Source organism: Nicotiana tomentosiformis, chromosome 1, assembly GCF_000390325.3.
Source record: "Nicotiana tomentosiformis chromosome 1, ASM39032v3, whole genome shotgun sequence".
Classification (NCBI taxonomy): domain Eukaryota; kingdom Viridiplantae; phylum Streptophyta; class Magnoliopsida; order Solanales; family Solanaceae; genus Nicotiana; species Nicotiana tomentosiformis.
Window position 1 is genome coordinate 126,485,071 of NC_090812.1, and position 22,419 is coordinate 126,507,489.

The 22,419-nt window shown below is 39.1% G+C and overlaps 2 protein-coding genes across 2 annotated transcripts; both read right to left on the bottom strand.

The window, feature by feature from the left end:
• Positions 1–3,861: 3,861 nt before the first annotated feature.
• LOC138909267 (uncharacterized) lies at positions 3,862–4,542 on the bottom strand. The gene is made up of 2 exons (XM_070200452.1): positions 4,342–4,542; positions 3,862–4,125 (listed from the first exon to the last, which is right to left on the bottom strand). The coding sequence occupies exons 1-2, from the start codon at positions 4,540–4,542 to the stop codon at positions 3,862–3,864; spliced, it is 465 nt and encodes a 154-aa protein (XP_070056553.1).
• A 516-nt stretch (positions 4,543–5,058) lies between these two features.
• LOC138909272 (uncharacterized) lies at positions 5,059–5,484 on the bottom strand. Its single transcript, XM_070200458.1, has one exon. The coding sequence runs from the start codon at positions 5,482–5,484 to the stop codon at positions 5,059–5,061; it is 426 nt and encodes a 141-aa protein (XP_070056559.1).
• Between the last annotated feature and the right edge of the window lie 16,935 nt (positions 5,485–22,419).

Genomic DNA, 22,419 nt, shown 5'->3' on the forward strand with positions numbered 1-22,419 from the left:
GATGGGCTAACCAAAACTATGGTATGTGCTATTTGCTAATAATTGTGCTAATTGACGAAATCAGCGAGGGTGTTAATCAAATTCTTGAAATTAGAAGAGGCACAAGGTTTTAAGATAAGTCGATGTTGACTGAATACATGCATTGCAAGTTTAGTCAATATAAGAAGAGTGAATTTGAGCTCAGATTAGACTAGTTTGCGGTACCAAAATATAAATAATTTAGATATCTAGGCTCATTGTTTTAAGAGAATGGAATGGTAGATAAAGATGTTATTCATAGAATTAAAACAAGATGATTGAAGGAGAAGTCCTACCGAAATATTATGTGATAAAAGGATGCCTACCTAAGTGAAAGGTAAGTTCTATAGAATAGTAATAACACCGACTATGCTATATGTTAGTGAATGTTAGGCTGCTAAAGTCCAATACATCCGCAAAATGAGTATTGTATAAATACAAATACTAAGATGAATGTGTGATCATACTGGATTAGAAAAGATAAAAATGACCTTATCCGCCAGAAGGTGCAGGTAGCATGCATGGAGGATAATATAAGAAAAGGTCGCTTGAGATAGTTTGGTCATGTCTTGTGTCGACCTACAGATATACCAGTCCATAGGTGTAAAACTATAGTGATGAAAGTGTTAAAAGAGGACAAGATAGACCTAAAATCACATGAAAGAAAGTTGTCTCGAAAGATCTACAAATTATTGGAACTAATGTAGACTTAGATAAAGATAATGCACAATAAAAGAGAGATCTATATAGGTAATACCTACTAGTTGGGAATAGATTTTAGACTTACTACTAGAGAATTGTTGTTGGGGCGATAATGCTATGGAATGCATATCGCAGGTTATAAGACATGGTTAAGGGGTCATTCGGCAAGGAGATATTGTCGGATATTGGCCAAGGAGACAACCTCTGAATCCTCGCAAGATAGGGGTAAGGCCTGCGTACACACTACTAAAGTCGGGACAGTACCAATGTCGAGGAGATATTGTGTGGATGAAAATATCTCCGTACCCCGGTAATATAGACAAGATATTGCGTGGATGAAAATATAGACAAGAAGGGACAGTACCAATGTCACGACCCAAATTGGAGGGTCATGACTAGAACCCGGGGCATACTTGCCGAACACTAATGTACATTTTATCTAACCTTCCTTATTATCTTTAAGGGCCGACTAGATCAATATAAATGGTAGACATGAATCATGAACAACCAATAATTAAAGATAATGGCATGAACATACATAACATGGGATGACAAGGCTGTCAAGAAACTATATATAAGGTACGAGCTGCCACGCTGCCATGAGAGACTATACAACAAAAATCAGCCGACAAGGCATTTCAAACTATACATGTGTCGATGCCTGTCTATGAGCCTCTAAAGGAACATAAGTGTTGCAACCTTGCCGGAACAAGGCCCCGACATACCATAATGTCTATAACAAAAAATGAATACCAAGACCATGGTAAGTCCGGAGAAGGGATCTCGCCAATAACCGCAGAACTGGGCAGCCTACTATGGTGGGGGAGCTTCACCTACCTGTCTATCAGGACCTGCAGCATGACATGTAGCATCCACAAATAAAAAGGACGTTAGTACGAATAAAGTACCAAGTATGTAAGGCAAAAAAGCATAAGTAAGAATAGTAATATAAATCGGGATAGAGAATATACAACTTGTAACATCTGGGTACCTCTGAGGGCTACTGACATGAAATGCATGATATATATATATATATATATATATATATATATATATATATATATATATATATATACATAAACTTTTAAAGCATACGCCTCTGTGGGCATCATCATCATCATATCGTACCCGACCGTAATAGGCTCGGTAAAAACGTGCCTACCATCATAAGGCTTGGTAGAATCGTACCCGGCCACGTGGAGCTCGGTAAAACCCAACTGATCAGTGATCAGTGGCCCTACCGTAATAGGCTCGGTAAAATAGATACATATATATGATGCGTGTTGGACTCATTGGAATCACATTCTGAACCTTTCGGAGTGACGTAAGGTCGGTATCCTCCGTAGACGTTATTAGGACTAACTATTCATCAAGAATCTTATAAGAATCAGGAAGTACCAACAACATTGATAACATAAGAATAAGATAAGTAACATCAACATCAATCGTTCCATAAGAAGGGAAATAATATGAGTACTGCTAACTTCTAAGAGTGGAGTATCTTTGGAAGCTCATTCGTTACATTATGTACAATCAGAGTCGTGCAAAAGAAGGAAAGGGATAGACTCACATACTTTATATATACTTCCCAACCTCAATCTATGCAAATGTCACGACTCCTTAGTCTACAATAAGAGAAATGACATTATCGTTATCGTTTAAGCGTCGTAACTATTATGTATCGACCGCAACCTATTTTATGATGAAACGGACAGTACCTCCCCTATTTATATGACTTCCCACAATCTAAAACAATCACCAAACATCCCAAACAATATCAATAATAATCATATTGAGCCTCCCAAAACAGTCCACCAACCAACCACATTACTAACAAGCCTTTCAATATATATCTCACAAGTTCTGGCTTCAACGACTTAGCCGTAACTTGGATAATCTTAAATACATGTAGGGTAAGAGGTTCCTTAACTTTAAACAGAAATAACAACTCCAATTTGACCTTAATTTACCACGAAATATCCCTCCAATGCTGCCACAAGAACAAGGAAGCGAAACTAGCAATCAATTAGGGTTTTTCGGCACTAGAATCACTTTAAAAGACTTGAAATCACCTAGGGATGATATTAAAAACTTGAGGGAGTATTTTACAGAACATAAACCACTTAAAACAACATCCCACACGAGTTGGAACAAAACAAAAATCAGCAACAAGAAGAAGAACAAGAAACTTACTAGCGCCACGGGATTTCCGGCACTTGATTTGTGTTGTTTGCCCTTTGGTTTGGCTTTGGATCATGAGAGAACCTTGAGAGTATGTTTTTAGGGTTCTAAGTTCTTAATATACTGAAAAAGAATGCCTTAAAAGGGGGTTGAGGCGTCTTATATATATCCATATGTCTCAACCGCCTATGTGGGCCCCATAGAGAGCTGCTTGGCGCAGTCTCGCGAAAAAGCAAATATCTCTCTACTCCGAGATCGTATCGATACACGGTTTAATGCGTTGGAAATCAGACTCATAGATCTTCAATTTTGTGTGTAGATCACTCCGTAATTCCAAGTAAATTGGGAGAAAAGCTTAGTAATATTTGACCTAAAGTTTAAGTAAAATTATGAACGTAAGTTGCGATAACTTTTGTCGACTTTTTTTTCATAACTCGTTTGACTTCAAGATTTATGATACGGATATTATATGATTTAAATACATTAAAACATGACCTCTTGGGAATATTAAGCACCTCTAGTTTTACCCGAAAATACGGGTTACATCATCCTTGATTGGTTTAACTTCTAATACTTGTTAACCACTCTTATACACCCTTGTATTGTTTAAGACCAATAGGATTAACTTCTTATCATCTCAAAGATAATAACTTCTCGGATTTACGTTGACTAACTTATGGCTTGATCTAACGTACGCGAATATAGATTGTAACACCCTCCCCCCCCCCCCCAGGAACATTCGTCCTCGAATGTAAGGGTTTATGGGGAGTCTAACTCATCGTGGATTCCGACGGAAATTTCCGGTTGAGTTTCCCCTATAAAATGGATACTAGCCAAACTTGCAAGCGGTTAAACCCAACATATGGCCTTACAAGGCTATACAAAGTATTATGGATATGTACATTATCTGCATATCACCATTTTGTATTAAGAAAGAGTATTCTCAAGCTATTGCTTACCTCATAGAGCCATTTCACCTTCTAATGCATCCTGCGTTCCCCCGGCATCCTCGTTATCTTCAATCTGGAACATGTAAGGGTATTTAGACTTCATCCCCTCTTCTGCTTCCAATGTTATTTCTTCCGTATTCTTGTTCCTCCATAATACTTTGACAGAATCTACATCCTTTGTTCTCAACTTGTGAACTCGTCGATCTAATATAGCCACCGGCACTTCTTCATATGATATATCCTCCGTAACTTGTACATCTTTGATAGGGACGACCTAAGAAGGGTCTCCAATACATTTCCTCAACATAGATATATGGAATATCGGGTGGACAAATTCCAATTCAAATGGAAATTCTAACTCATAAGCAACTTGTCTGATTCGTCGAAGAATTTTGTACGGCCCGATATACCGCGGACTCAACTTACCTTTCTTTCCAAAATGCATAACACCCTTCATCAGTGAGATCCTCAGGAAAACCCAATCACTAACCTCAAACTCCAAATCACGACGTCGGACATCGGAATAAGACTTTTGCCTGCTTTGTGTCGTCATCAGTTGCTCTCGTATCACTTTTACCTTCTCAATGGCTTGGTGAATCAAATCTGGCCCATATAATTTTGTCTCACCGACTTCGAACCATCCAACTGGTGATATACATCTCCTCCCATACAGTGCCTTGTACGAGGGCATTTTAATACTGGAATGGTAGCTATTATTGTAGGCGAATTCTATGAGTAGAAAATGGTCATCCCAATTCCCCTTGAAATCTAGAACACATGCTCGTAACATATCTTCAAGTGTCTGAATGGTACGTTCAGCCTGTCCGTCAGTCTGCGGATGGAATGCAGTGCTGAGATTCACTTGTGTGCCTAAACCCTTCTGAAAAGACCTCCAAAAGTTAGCCGTAAATTGAGCTCCTCAGTCTGATATAATAGATACTGGCACACCATGAAGCCTAACAAACTCCTTGATATACAACTTCGCATAATCTTCCGCCGTCTAAGTTGTCCTAACTGGCAGAATATGGGCAGATTTTGTAAGTCGATCAACTATCACCCAGATGAAGTCAAACCTATGATAAGAGCGAGGTAATCCAATAATGAAGTCCATATTGATCACATACCATTTCTAGGTCGGAATCTCTATATTCTGAATCAATCCACCGGGTTTCTGATGCTCAATCTTTACTTGTTGACAATTAGGATACTAGGCTACAAATTCTACAATAGACTTCTTCATGTTATCCCACCAATACAGCTCTTTAATGTCATGATATATCTTTGTCGAGCCGGGATGGATGGAATATCGGGACTGATGAATCTCAATCATAATCTTCTCTCGCAACCCTGCCACATTAGGCACACATAATCGGCCCTGGTATCTCAGTGCCCCATCTCCTCCAATCTCGAAAGATGTAATCTTACGCTGCTGAATGCCCTCTCTCAATTGTACTAAGGTAGAATCTTCATATTGTCGTGCTTTTACCTCAGCTACCAAAGATGATTCTGATGTATTATGTACAGTAACACCTCCATCATTAGAGTCTAACAATCTGATTCTCATATTGGCCAGCTGATGAAGCTCTTTAGTCAACCCTTGTCTACCTGCCTCAATGTGTACTAAGCTTCCCATTGACTTACGGCTGAGAGCGTCTGCCACAATATTGGCTTTACCAAGATGGTACAATATCTAGACATCGTAGTCTTTCAGTAATTCAAGCCACCTACGCTGCCTCAAATTCAACTCCTTCTGCTTGAAGATGTATTATAAACTCTTGTGATCTGTGTAGATGTTAACATAGATGTCGTATAAGTAGTGCCGCCATATCTTTAAAGCATATATTACTGCAGCCAATTCCAAATCATGAGTCGGATAATTCTTTTCATGCTTCTTCAATTGTCTTGATGCATAAGCAATCACCTTCCCATGTTGCATCAATACGCACCCCAAACCTATACCTGAGGCATCACAATATACCACATAACCTTATGTTCCTTCTGGGAGAGTGAGCACTGGCGCTAATGTCAATCGATTCTTTAGCTCCTGAAAACTACGTTCACAAGCGTCAGACCACTGGAACTTGGTAGCTTTCTGTGTTAACTTAGTCAATGGTGTTGATATAGAGGAAAACACTTCTACAAACTGCTTATAATATTCTGCTAGCCCCAGGAAGCTGCGGACTTCTAACAGTATTGTAGGTCTCAGCCAATTCTTCACTACATCGATCTTCTGAGTGTCGACACTAATACCATTATCAGATATCACATGTCCAAGGAATGCTACTGAGTTCAGCTAGAATTCACATTTGGAGAGCTTAGCATATAACTCATGATCCTGAAGGGTCTGTATTACTATCCGCAAGTGGCCCGCATATTCCACCTCCAAACGAGAATACACCAAAATGTCATCAATGAATACGATCATGAACACATCAAGATAGGGCATGAATACACTATTCATGAGATCCATAAAAGCTGCTGGAGCATTTGTTAGCCCGAACGACATCACCAAGAACTCAAAGTGCCAATATCTTGTCCGGAATGTCGTCTTTGGAATATCCTTCTCCTTAACCCTCACCTAATGATACCCTAAATATAAGTCAATCTTGGAGAGATACTTGGCACCCTGGAGTTGGTCAAATAGGTCGTCAATCCTTGGAAGTGGATACTTGTTCTTTATAGTAAACTTATTCAACTGTCGATAATCGATACACATCCTTAACGACCCATCTTTTTTCCGCACGAACAAGACTGGCGTACCCCAAGTTGAAGTGCTATACCTAATGAATCCCTTATCCAGCAAGTCCTTCAACTGCGCCTTCAACTCTCGCAACTCCGTCGGGACCATCCTATATGGAGGGATAGAGATTGGTTGAATGTCAGGCAACACATCAATGCTAAACTCAATCTCCCTTTCAGGAGGAAGGCGTGGGAGTTCATCTGGTAAAACGTCTGGAAATTCGTTGACCACGGGGATTGATTGTAGAGTAGGCTATTTCGCCTCCGCATCCCTAATGCGAACGAGATGATAAATATAACCTTTTTAGATCATCTCCCTTGCCTTAAGATAGGAAATAAAACTACCTTTTGGAGTGGCAAAGTTCCCCTTCCATTCGATGACGGGTTCACCAGGAAACTGAAACCTAACCATCTTCGTACGATAATCAACGTTTGCATAGCACGAGGCTAACCAGTCTATTCCCATTATCACATCGAAATCAACCATTTCTAACTCAAATAAATTTGCCGAGGTTTGACGACTACAAATCATCACTGTGAAACCTCTATATACCCTTCTAGAAATCATAGAATCTCCTATCGGAGTAGATACCGCAAGTGGTTTACTTATCAATTCAGGTTCAACGCCAAACTTATTAGCCACAAAGGGTGTAACGTATGATAATGTAGATCCCGGATCAATCAGTGCATATACATCATAAGAAAGTACAGACAATATACTTTTAATAACTTTTCGAAGATGACTCAAGATCCTGTCAACATACTAGAGCATACGTTCGATTTTGAGTACTACTCAAACTCGGCACTACACCTCTACCTCTACCATGACCTGTCGACTGCTGAAAAACCCGTGCTAGAGGTTGAACTGATGAGGAAGAACCAGACACAGATCCAGTCGGCTGAGTCATATCACCACCTCCTCTGTTAGGACAATCCCGCATCATATGGCCAGGCTATCTGTAAGAATAGCACGCATCAGAACCTCGATGGCACAATCCGAAGTAGGCCTTTCCGCACTGATCACAACAAGGTGTTGGGGGTCTCGTCTGACTAGTATCCCTATGATATTGTGAGCCTGATACCCACGAACTCTAACCTGGACCAGAATAGGTAAATCGATCATACCGAGGCCTCTAAAACTGTGTAGGAGCACTAGCTACAGGTGGCGCCGAACTCCTTGAGGACTGGGGCCTGATACCCTCTGAAGTCATCAGAATACCCTACAAATCTCACCCTCTTATGATGGCCCTTATCCTGCTCCTTATCTGCCCTTTATTGGCGCTTACGATCCTCTAGTGTCTGGGCAAAAGCCTAAATACGGGAAATATACATGCCCTCCACCAAAGAGGCTGTCGTACACTCATTTATCAGATGTGGTCCCAACCCATTCACGAATAAGTGCACCCTTTCGCTCATCTCGACCACCATATGGGGAGCATACCTTGCTAAAGAATCAAACTACATACTATACTCTCGCACACTCATATTACCTTGTCGAAGGTTCAAGAACTTATCAGCTCTATCTCGTCGTATCTCAACTGGCAAGTAGTGACGAAGAAAGGCCTCAGAAAATCCTTCTACACAGCTGGTCAAACCTGATCAATAAAGGTTTGCGGGTCCTCCTTGGGATCTGATGCGGTAAACACTGGACGGTCTAGATTAATAAAATCACAAACTCACGCACTAACCGATTTATTAGCAGCACCTGTATTCTGCCTTTGAGCCTGAGCAGCTACCAATCTAGTTAACAACTACACCGCACTGCGCATATCGTGGTATGTAGTGCAGGACAGGAACTGGAGGTGCTAAGTCCCTCCTCATATCCTCTGGAGGAGACGGAGTAGATGAGGTATGAGACGACATTTCGCTTTGAGCCTCATTTTGGCCTGCTCTGGCTGGAGGCACCTGACTGGTACCCTCTCCCACAGCTGTATCAAGCCGTCTACTAATCGCTTGCTTCCTAGTCGAAGGCATCGCTGCAAGAAAAAAAGATGAATATTAGATATGAACACTTACGACTCAACTCTACGTACGATCTAGATTCAGGAAGAAGGTAACAACCCTAGATGTCATGTAGCCTCCTGATTATAAATATGGTGCGCTATACATCCATAATCAAGACTGTACTAGACACGGCTCATAGACAACCGCTAGGACAAACTGGCTTTGATACCAAGTTTGTTACGACCCAAATTGGAGGGTCATGACTAGCACCCGGGCCATACTTGCCGAGCACCAACGTACATTTTATCTAACCTTCCTTATTATCTTTAAGGGCCGACTAGATCAATATAAATGGTAGACATGAATCATGAACAACAAACAATGAAAGATAATGGCATGAACATACATAACATGGGACGACAAGGCTGTCAAGAAACTATATATAAGGTACGAGCTGCCACATTGCCATGAGAGACTATACAACAAAAATTAGCTGACAAGGCATTCCAAACTATACATGTGCCGATGCCTGTCTATGAGCCTCTAAAGGAACATAAGTGCTGCAACATTTCTGGAACAGGGCCCCGACATACCCATACTGTCTATAACAAAAATGCATACTAAGACCACGGTAAGTCCGGAGAAGGGATCTCGCCAATAACCGTGGAACTGGGCAGCCTACTATGGTGGGGGAGCTTCACCTACCTATCTATCAGGACCTGCACCATGACATGCATCGTCCACAAATAAAAAGGACATCAGTACGAATAAAGTACCGAGTATATAAGGCAGAAAAGCATAAGTAAGAACAGTAATGTAAACAGGGATAGAGAATATACAACATGTAACATCTGGGCACCTCTGAGGGCTACTGACATGAAATGCATGATACACACACACACACACACACACACACACACACACATATATATATATATATATATATACATAAACTTTTAAAACAAACGCCTCTGTTGGCATCATCATCATCATATCATACCCGGTCGTAATAGGCTCGGTAAAAATGTACCCGACCATCTTAAGGCTCGGTAGAATCATACCCGGCCACGTGGAGATCGGTAAAACCCAACTGATCAATGGTTGCACAATAGGTGTCGTACCCGGCCGACTATAGAGCAGCTACGTAGAGTAAAATAGATACATATATATTATGCGTGCTGGACTCATTGGAATCACATTATGAACCTTTCGGAGTAACGTAAGATCAGTATCCTCCGTAGACGTTATTAGGACTAACTATTCATCAAGAATCTTATAAGAATCAAGAAGTACCAACAACATTGATAACATAAGAGTAAGATAAGTAACATCAACATCAATCGTTCCATAAGAAGGGAAATAATATGAGTACTGCTAACTTCTAAGAGTGGAGTATCTTTGGAAGCTCATTCGTTACATTATGTACAATCGGAGTCGTGCAAAAGAAGGAAAGGGATAGCCTCACATACTTTGTATATACTTCCCATCCTCAAGCTATGCAAATACGACAACTCCTTAGTCTACAATAAGAGAAATGACATTATCGTTATCGTTTAAGCGTCGTAACTATTATGTATCGACCGCAACCTATTTTACGATGAAACGGATAGTACCTCCCCTATTTGTTAGATGATGTTATCTACACTTCAACTCATATTTGAGTTGAAAGATGAAATCTTAAGATTATGATTCTTATTTCGTAATCTTACGAAGGCTTCTCTAAATTCAAAGTAAGAAGGCCTATGACTTTGTGAAAATTTCAAATACGAATATACTGATGAAGCTTGAAAGAAAGTCTTATAAGATTATGATCAAATTCACAAAGTAAGATAGATCGGCAATGTGATTTTTCTTCAACAAAAATTCATATGAGATTATATTACGTAATAGCAACGGGATTTGCAATTTTAAGGGAGTACGGTACAATCTTTCTCAAGAATATCATACGAATTATTTCTCTACTTCGATTCGCCATTACGTGATTTGCCGCAATTAACATGTGTTAGAGGGATTGTCAAGAGAATCGGTTCAGGTATGTTAAGGCTATCCCTTCTTTCTTTTTGGCATAATCCAAATAATACAAATGAAATGAGCAAAAACGCAACTTTCATAAATGACTCTATTCATATAATACTAGGGGTGTCTATATTCTTGATTCCCCATGTGTCTTTTATTCTATCATCTGTTCATGGGTCTCAGAAAATATATAAGTTGATAAAGTTTATTTCATGATATTAATCAAAGGCATATTGTTCTTATGACATTCTGAGAAATCTTATTAACGTATTTCATATGCATTTCATTCATTTATACATGTACATTGACCCATGACCAGATGGAGTTATATACACGTATATTATATGTATATGGGATATGGGAAAAGGTTACGGCGTTATATATACACCACCACCTGATCAACTGGTATACGTTGATGATTTTGCCCACAGTGGCCGAGATGATATGATGGGATGCCCTCAGAGGTTTGATGATGTTATGAACGCATATACCTATGCATGGTATGATATTTATACGCATATGCATGACATTTTAAACATTAATGATTCACAGAGCTATTCAGACTTATATGTCGAGTCTTTTACTCCATGTTTCTCTCGTGTCTATTATTTACTAATTTTCATTCCTTACATACTTGGTACATTATTTGTACCAACGTCCCTTTTGCCTGGTGAAGCTGCATTTCATGCCCGCAAGTCCCGATAGACAGGTCAAGAGTCCTCCAAGTAGGCTATCAGCTCAGCGAAAGGTGTTGGTGCGCTCTATTTGCTCCGGAGTTGCTTGTTTGGTTAGTATGATTTAAATGTGTATTATTTGGTATGGCGGGGCTCTGTCCCGACCTTTATGACAATTATTTATTCTTAGAGGCTTGTAGACAGATGTCATGTACGTAAAAGATTGTATGGCCTTGTCGGCCTATGTTCGGTGTACGAGTGGTTATTTTTGTCTTAGAGGCCCATATGTCTTATGTATAAGTTGGTATTACATGTTGTATTCTACCTATCTCAATGCAGCCTCTCCAACTCAGTTATCTATGATAGTATGATACGAAAAGATATGTTATGTTGGTACTCAGTTGAGTAAGGTACCGGGTGTCCGTCACGGCCCATCGGTTTGGGTCATGATAGAAGTGGTATCAGAGCAGTTCTGTCCTAGGGAGTCTACAAGTCGTGTCTAGTAGAGTGTTGTTTACGGGTGTGTTGTGCACCACACTTATAAGCAGGAGGCTACAGAGCATTTAGGACTGTCACTCTTTCTTCTTAATCTAGATCGTGTGGTAGAGATTAGTTGTAAGAACTCAATTTCCTAAACTCTATCTTATTGATAATATGATGATGCCTCCATCTAGAAAGATGGTTGGTAAGAGATGTAGCTGTGGAAGAGTTGAGTCAGAGGAACTCAATTTTTGCATCATGCTTATGATGGATAAATATGAGGTATTCAACAGATCATGTGTGTACTAAGATGTGTAAGCTTATTGATAAGGATCCCTATGACAAGAAAGTCTATCCACTCTTACGGTAAAAAGGAATAAGAGAATCGGAAGGTAGACACAAGTTTCAGCAAGTAAAAGAAGCAAAATGAAAAAGGGTACGAGGTACACAGTTAATGAAGGTTAACAGTATTTACAATTCTAGCAGAGAAATATAAGCATTCTGAGTTACTTTCAACAGTAACGGAGTTATATACAATTGATCACACCCATTTCAGTTATGCCTTATGGGGGCTGACAAGTGTAGTTTAAGAGAAGGACGGGATATCAGGATCCGACTGGGGTTAGAGTAACCCAAAATGATGAATGGGCACCCGGTACCTTACTCAACCGAGTACCAACACAACATATTATTTCGTATCATACTATCATAGATAACTGAGCCGTAGAGGCTGCCGTGAGATAGGTAGAATACAACATGTAATACCAACTTATACATAAGACATATGGGCCTCTAAGACCAAAATAACTACTCGTACACTGAACATAGGCCGAAAAGGCCATACAATCTTTTACATACATGACATCTATCTAGAAGCCTCTAAGGATACATAATTTTCATAAAGTTCGGGACAGAGTCCCGACATACCAAACAATACACGTCTAAATCATACTAACCAAACAAGCAACTCCGAAGCAAATGGAGCGCACCAACATCTTCCGCTGAGCTGATAGCCTACTTGGAGGGCTTTCGACCTGCCTATCGGGACCTGCGTGCATGAAATGTAGCATCCCCAGGCAAAAAGGACGTCAGTACAAATAATGTACCGAGTATGAAAGGAATGAAAATCAATAAATAATAGACATAAGAGAAATATGGAGTAAAAGACTCGACATGTACGTTTGTATAGCTCTGTGAATCATTTCATTTTTATAATGTCATACATATGCGTATAAATGTCATACCATGCATAGGTATATACGCGTTCATAACATCATCAAGCCTCTGAGGGCATCCCATCATATCATCTCGGCCACTGTGGGCAAATCATCAACGTATACCAGCTGATCAGGTGGTGGTGCGTATATAACGTTGTAACCTTTTCCAATATCCCATATACATATAATATATGCGTAGATAACGCCATCTGATCATGGGTCAATGTATATGTATAAATGCATGAAATGCATAAGAAATACGTTAATAAGATTTCTCGGAATGTCATAAAAATAATGTGCCTGTCGGATAAACTTTATCAAATACGTATTTTTCTGAGACCCATGAATAGAAGATATAATAATGGCACACACGGGGAATCAAGAATATAGACACCCCTAGTATTTTTATGAATAGAGTCATTTATGGAAGTTGTGCATTTGCTCGTTTTGTTCGTGTTGTATGGATCATGCCAAAAAGAAAGAAGGGATAGCCTTAACATACCTGAACCGATTCTCTTGACAATCCCTTTAATACCTGTTAACTGCGACAACACGTAACGGCAGATCGAAGTAGGGAATAATCCGCATGATATTCTTGAGAAAGATTGTACCGTGCTTTCTTAGAATTGCATCTCACGCATAATCGGACCTTGTATGAACTTTGTTGAAGCTCATTCGTCACTTAGTGAATATGACCATCTTCATCTTGACATCTTAAAGGAGCCTTTTGTTGTGCTAATCACCCAACGTTGCTGGTCTTATTCAAGTGACCATATATTTTATGGAAAGTGAAGGTCAACAAATTTTCTTTTTTGTGCATTGCACATAATTGGATATTTGCTACTATTTCTAGCTTATGTATCTCTGCGATAAGGTAGCTATTGTTTCATTTTTTTAAAGCTAGAAACTTTTGTTATCCGGTTAATCCCTTGATAAATTAAACCACTCACATTTCTTGTTTAAGTGTCATGCCAAAAAAATACTATGTTGATATCAAGTTGCAGTGTCAACGTATTCAAGTGGCAAGTGTCTTATGCCTTATGACTCATCATGCAAATTTGTGCCACTTGGCTTAGCTTAATTCCATGTGGCAGCCCCAAAAATATTCTTATCCACTTAATCAATTATCTCCACTTACTTAAAATAGTACTCACTTTTAATATACCTTATACACCTTACTATCATGGTCATGTGGTACCTTGTATGACACTAGTCCATAAATACAAAGTATTTTAGCTCGGGCCGAATTTTATCCCAACATGTAAAACTTGGACAAAAATTCATTTTCTTTGACTTGCTTCCCCTCTCACCTTCACGAATTTACTCATCACTTGTTTGAAATAGCATAATGCTTATAATCTCATAATAATCTCATTCTCGAACTTACGTCGATTACCTTACGATAAAACTTTAACATACAAAAATACGGAATGTAACATCTCATTTCCGAGCTTATATCAATTTACTTATGGCGTACTTCCATGTACGAAAACATGGGGTATAACATCACCCCCCCCCTTCCCCGGAACATTCGTCCTTGAATGTTGACTGATGCACTTATCAATTTCATAACCCATAGCTCTTCCAAATACTTTAATACTCTTCTTGCCATTTAGGCAACTGTTCTTTGAATAAATCCAAAGGCCAGGGCATTCCCTCCTTTAAGCCTCTTTCTCACACCACGACTTGTAGTCGGAATCCTTCTAATCTCGTAACTGTCGCTACCTTCTATCATGCAGCCTGTACGACTCTAACATTGTATGTGCGCCTATGTGACGCTTCTCTCCCCTTTCCTCCAGCTCTTAGCCAATCTCTAGGCCTCATTTAGTGAACATATACAAAATTATGTCAAGCTGTCCCTAGGCGTCATTAGATTTACTACATCTAAGTAGGCCATACTATACCATAATTCTTACTTCGTTTTATCGTTACTGAGGTTTGCTACAGAACTCCAGGTTACTTTCGTTACTTATCCCATATGCATAAAGCCAAGTCTTTTAGCGCTTCTTCATTACTGTTCGTCTTAAGAATGATGGTCTAATCTCATCTCGTACTTTGTATCTTTTATCCATCCATTGTCGATTCACCTTAATGTTGATCTATAATCTTCTATTGATAACTTGAAACTTCTTACGTAATACATTGCCATTAGGGCTTATGCTGTATAGAGTAATATTTGAAGTGATTTTCCTGATCCACTTATGGGCTATACTGTACTTTAATAATCGTATTTTATAGCATCCCAATGTGATTTACCATACATGGGTATTTTAATCCTATAAAATTCATGAAATCATTACTCAATCGAAGGCTTGAACGTCATCCTTCATCTATCACAATTACACCCTCATTCTACTACCAGGGCAGCATTTCATTTCTTCTAAATGCTACTAGTCTTAGACTCTTTTGAGTTCATTCAGGCTATACTAAGCTTTATATGACTTAGAGAAACCATCAACTCTTCTTGTTTTCATGGGCTTAATCCTGAGGACTTATCCATTCTCGTCACCTTCTCACTCGCCCTTTCTTATCCTTACTCATGTCTTCCTAAAACCTTGTCACTTTACCATACTTTAACTTGTGACCTACTACACATATTTATTTATACTACTTGCAACCTTCCTTCACCTTGCTTGCACCATAAATTTCCTTATGTTATTTTGGAACATCAAGCGAGACATCACATCGTCTCTAACTCTTCTTTACCTTCTTGACTAGGCCTTTCGATACCTAGAATCCATAGGCTGCAAGATATGCCACTGACGACGCTGCTATCATTCCTGGATATTGAATCCCAATGCTTCTAGCCTTCTATCTGATGTATAGATTATACATAACCTTCTCCACCTGAGTATCTCGCACGTTGTTCACCTTTGCCTTAAAATCTCGCATCATATCTTCTATATCTTTCATGACCTCCCTTCCACATAGGTATAATTCACATCCACAACTTGAAGCTCTTATTATAACACTTGCACCTTTGGTGCATACACAATCCAGTGAGAACTTCATACTGACTTCTTATGAGACTGGTACTTTTCTAACTGGCTTTATCGTAGAGCCGTTATAGAATATGACCACTGCACTATCTCTCTTGTACCTCTAATATTTAAGAGTGATCCTGCAATGTTCTCAATCACGAGGTCTATAATTTTCTGGGTCCAATAATCAGACTCCTGATTTACTTAGTTGATGTAACTCTTTAGTTTCCTCTTCCTTCTAATCAGCCTTCGTGTAGGCTTAAGCTATCTTCCGATCTGCGGCTCCTGGTATTAGTTATTACTTTAGCCTTTCATGGGCGCTATGGAATATCTATGATACAATCTTCTGACAATTCAATCCTTTGTCTATGCCATGGGCTCAATTCTTTCTTTTAACTTATACCGGAGTCTTCTACAGCTGTATGATTGTCAACATATATACTGCATGGATAATACTCCGATACCTTAAGTGCGTTCATAACGTAACTAACTATGGATCATTGATCGAATGATTCCTTCCGTTCCTTCTCAGCTTCCTTTAAACATAATTTATTACTTTTCCTGATATTTCTGCCCCCTTGTTACGTGCATACTTAGCTTATCTTAGTTCCCACGCATGCCGGAGTTTTCGTGCAACTCATATGATCTCGAATCCTACTTTTAATTTTTACTTCCCGTTCATTAGCCACAGTAGGTGCAACTTTCTTATGGAGTGCATACAATGTTGTAGTGAGACTTTTGGTTTTTACATGACCATTTCCTCTTTAGGTCAGGTTGAAGCCTTCTTCCTTATTTCCTCAGCTAGTCTTTCGATGTAGTACTTAGGGAAGTCCTTCTGACTCTTGTAAAGCTGCGAGCTTATTACATCGTATACTTGACGGAATTTTTGATGTTCTTCCTTACCTATAATTATCCGTAGTTACTTATTTCCACGCCCTCGTACTTGTAGGGTTGCTTATGAACTGAAGTTTTGACTGTCTTCCCAGTGACATTCTCTTTTATTTTCGTAATACTCATACGGTACCTTTAACTACTCCAACTCATATCTAAATATTTCTCAAGGATCACGATGTCATATCTGCGAGACTGAATTCCCCATGTTGGGGTTCATTCTGTTTATCTTGCACAATCTATTGATTTGTATGTATCCTCTTGTCTATCCATAACTAGGCTCTTCCTAAATCAACTACTAACTAATCATTGGCCCACTCTCATATCAATATTTCGCGTAATCTTTCTTGGGTTATTTTCTTTGTCTTAACTTACGTCTCGTACTGGCTCCTTATTTATCAATAAAATCTTGAGCAGGAACCCTCACTTCCTCTCCTTGACGTCGTGTTTGCATAGTGTTCTAGAATCGTAGCCTATCTGTAGGCTTTGAATAAGTGCAATCTCATTCCTTTTTCATTTTTGTCGCATTCTTCCTTTACCATACCATAATTACTAGAACCACTTAATTCTGACTTAATGCCACATCACTCTATATTTTCCCCCCCCCCCCCTTTTAGGGGAATACTAAGAGTTGGAGCTATGATGATCTACCTATAGATGTTTTACCTTTTCATCTTTGGTGTCCTTTCACATCATCGATGACCCTTACTCGCCTTGCGGTAATCCTTCTGTACCAAGGATAATAAAATTCCTTACTCACGAGGAAGGCACCTAGTATAACTTTGCTCTCATTGCTTGCTTTAGGGAAGCATCTTCCTGAACGACCATTCTCTGAATTTCTCATGAATCTTCTTCTATTGTCCATTCTATTATCGTCGAAACGAAATCTGAAACTCTCATGATGCCGACTATTATCCAATCACTCAGTCCCTAATTCATGTTTAGTTTATCTTGTTCACCAGCCCATACTGATTCCTATTATTTTAGGGTCTAACTTTTCCTTCCGGTAGTTGCGTTGGAGTCACGAACTTATATCTCAAAGTGAGGATATGACTTTATGGCCTATTCTCTTTAGTTGTCTTAAGGCCTGTCACCTCTCATCTCTTCCTTCACTTGACTATAGATTCTGTAATACTGTCATCTTTTGTTCTACCGTAGTCATCCATGTATCATATCTTACTCTTAATGCTTCATTAGCTCTCTTCTCATTTCCTGCTAACATTTCTGTCTATCACTTTATCTGAAAACTTCAACAATATATTCTTTTGTTTTTAGGTCCCTTTTGCTCCATCCATTGGCTCTTTGGGTTGTCTAGCATTATCTCTTTACTAAGGACGAGAGCCATACTAAGATAATATTTATCCCTTACAGTCTTCCAGCGCCCATCTTTGTGGTACTCAATCTAGCTGTACTATTTTAGAGTACACCATCTGGGTGTCTCACAAAGAGATCTATTAGCATATTTGTAATATCCTTTAGAAAGGTAAACTAACGCAAACCATTCATCCACCCTTTTGGGTCACTCTAACCCCAACCGGATCCTGATATCTCGTCCTTCTCTTGAACCATATCTATTAGCTCCCATAGGGAATAACTAAGATCGACGTAGCCAATTGTACATACCTCTGTTACTGTTGAATGTAACTCAAAAAGCTTATATTCCTCTACCTGAATTGTAAATACTGTTAACCTTGTTCATTAACTGGGCACCTCGTAACCTTCTTCATCTTGCTTCTTTTGCTTGTTGAAACTTGTATTTATCTTCTGAATCTCCCATTGTCTTTCACCATAAAGGTGGATAGGTATTCTTGCCCCAAGGCTCCTTATCAAGAGGCTTACACATCTTAGTGTACACATGATCTACTGAAGACCTTATATTTACTTATAATAAGCATCATGAAAAATCGAGTACCTCTAACTCAACTCTTCCATAGTCACATTCAATCTCTTACCAACTGTCTTTCTGGATGTAGGTATCGTCTTATTATGAATAAAATAGAGTTTAAGAAATTGAGTTCTTACAACTGAGCTCTACCACACGATCTAGAGTAAGAAGAAAGAGTGATAGTCTTAAATGCCCTGTAGCCTCCTGCTTATAAGTGTGATGCACGACACACCCATAAACAAGACTCTACTAGACACGGCTTGTAGACTCCCTAGGATAGAACTGCTCTGATACCACTTTTGTCATGACCCAAATCGATGGGTCGCAACGGGCACCGGGTTCAACCGAGTACCAACATAACATATCTTTTCGTATCATACTATCATAGATAACTGAGCCGGAGAAGCTTCCGTGAGATAGGTAAAATACAACATGTAATACCAACTTATACATAAGACATATGAGCCTCTAAGACCAAAATAACCACTCGTACACTGAACATAAGCCGACAAGGCCATACAATCTTTTACGTACATGACATCTGTCTACAAGCCTCTAAGGATACATAATTTTCATAAAGGTCGGGACAGAGTCCCGCCATACTAAACAATACACGTCTAAATCATACTAACCAAACAAGCAACTCCGAAGCAAATGCAGCGCACCAACATCTTCCGCTGAGCTGATAGCCTACTTGGAGGGCTATCGACCTGTCTATCAGGACCTGCGGGCATGAAACGCAGCATCCCCAAGCAAAAGGGATGTCAGTACAAATAATGTACCGAGTATGAAATGAATGAAAATCAGTAAATAATAGACATGAGAGAAATATGGAGTAAAAGACTCGACATGTACGTTTGCATAGCTCTGTGAATCATTTCATTTTTATAATGTCATGCATATGCGTATAAATGTCATACCATGCATAGGTATATGCGCGTTCATAACATCATCAAGCCTCTGAGGGCATCCCATCATATCATCTCGGCCACTGTGGGCAAATCATCAACGTATACCAGCTGATCAGGTGGTGGTGCGTATATAACGTTGTAACCTTTTCCCATATCCCATATACATATAATATATGCGTAGATAACGCCATCTGATCATGGGTCAATGTATATGTATAAATGCATGAAATGCATAAGAAATACGTTAATAAGATTTCTCGGAATGTCATAAAAATAATGTGCCTGTCGGATAAACTTTATCAAATACGTATTTTTCTGAGACCCATGAATAGAAGATATAATAATGGCACACACGGGGAATCAAGAATATAGACACCCCTAGTATTTTTATGAATAGAGTCATTTATGGAAGTTGTGCATTTGCTCGTTTCGTTCGTGTTGTATAGATCACGCCAAAAAGAAAGAAGGGATAGCCTTAACATTCCTGAACCGATTCTCTTGACAATCCCTTTAATACCCGTTAGTTGCGACAACACGTAACGACAGATCGAAGTAGGGAATAATCCGCATGATATTCTTGAGAAAGATTGTACCGTGCTTTCTTAGAATTGCATCTCACGCATAATCGGACCTTGTATGAACTTTGTTGAAGCTCATTTGTCACTTAGTGACTATGACCATCTTCATCTTGACATCTTAAAGGAGCCTTTTGTTGTGCTAATCACCCAACGTTGCTGGTCTTATTCAAGTGACCATATATTTTATGGAAAGTGAAGGTCAACAAATTTTCTTTTTTGTGCATTGCACATAATTGGATATTTGCAACTATTTCTAGCTTATGTATCTCTGCGATAAGGTAGCTATTGTTTCATTTTTTTAAAGCTAGAAACTTTTGTTATCCGGTTAATCCCTTGATAAATTAAACCACTCACATTTCTTGTTTAAGTGTCATGCCAAAAAAATACTATGTTGATATCAAGTTGCAGTGTCAACGTATTCAAGTGGCAAGTGTCTTATGCCTTATGACTCATCATGCAAATTTGTGCCACTTGGCTTAGCTTAATGCCATGTGGCAGCCCCAAAAATATTCTTATCCACTCAATAAATTATCTCCACTTACTTAAAATACTACTCACTTTTAATATACCTTATACACCTTACTATCATGGTCATGTAGTACCTTGTATGGCACTAGTCCATAAATATAGAGTATTTTAGTTCGGGCCGTATTTTATCCCAACATGTCAAACTTGGACGAAAATTCATTTTCTTTGACTTGCTTCTCCTCTCACCTTCACGAATTTACTCATCAGTTGTTTGAAATAGCATAATGCTTATAATCTCACAATAATCTCATTCCCGAACTTACGTCGATTACCTTACGGCAAAACTTTAACATACGAAAATACGGAATGTAACATCTCATTTCCGAGCTTATATCAATTTACTTATGGCGTACTTCCATGTACGAAAACATAGGGTGTAACAGATTGTTTGTGTTAGTTGACATTTTCGAAGGATATTGCAAATGTGGTAATAGATCTCCTTGTAAGACACCTAGATGGTGCACTCTAAAATAGTACAGGTAAATATGAGTACTACAAAGATAGACACTGGAAGCCTTGAAGGAATAAATATTACCTTAGTGTGGCTCCCGTCCCTAGTAGAACGGGAATGTTAGACAACCCGAAGAGCCAGGGGATGGAGCAAGGGGAGCTAAAAGCAAAAGAATGTCTCGTTGGAGTTTTCAGAATAAAGTGATAGACATAAATATTAGCAGGGAATAAGAAGAGAGTTAATGAAGCATTATGAGTAAGATATGATACATGGATGACAACGGTAGATCAAGAAGATGACAGTATTACAGAGTCTATAGTCAAGTGAAGGAAAAGACGAGAGGCGACAGGCCTTGAGACAACAAAAGAGTATAGGCCATAAAGTCATATCCTCATTTCGAGAAATACGTTCGTGACTCTAACGCGACTACCAGAAGGAAAAGTTAGACCCCAGAATAATAGAAATCAGTATGGGATGGTGAACAAGATAAAATAAACATGAATTAGGGACTGAGTGATTTGATAATGGTTGGCATAATGAAGATTTCAGATTGCGTTCCGGCGATAATAGAATGGACAACAGAAGAAGATTCATGAGAAATTCAGAGAATGGTCATTCAGGAAGACGCTTCCCTAAAGAAAGCAATGTGAGCAAAGTTAAGCTTAAGGGACTATGTGTGCCAGTTATACTAGGTGTCACCCTCGTGAGTAAGGAATTTTTTTATTCTTGGTACATAAGGATTACCGCAAGGTGGGTAAGGGTCATCGATGATGTGAAAGGATGCCAAAGATGAAGAGGTAAAACATCTATAGGCATCGTAGCTCTAAATATTAGTACTCCCCTAAAAGGAGGAAATATGGAGTGATGTGGCATTAAGTCAGAATTAAGTGGTTTTAGTAAATACAGAATGGTAAAGGGAGAATGCGATAAAAATGAGAAAGGGATGAGATTGCACTCATTCAAATCCTACAGACATGCAATGATTCCAAGACATTATGCAAACAAGACGTCAAGGAGAGGAAGTAAGGGTTCCTGCCCGAGATATTATTAATAGATAAGGAGCCAGTGCGAGACGTAAGTTAAGACAAAGGAAATAACCCAAGAAAGATTACGCGAAATATTGATATGAGAATGGGCCAACGAATAGTTAGCAGTTGATTCAGGAAGAGCCTAGTTATGGCTAGACAAGAGGATATAGACAAATCAACAGATCGTGCAAGATAAACATAGTGAACCCCTACATGGGGAAGTCAGTCTCGCAGGTATAACATTG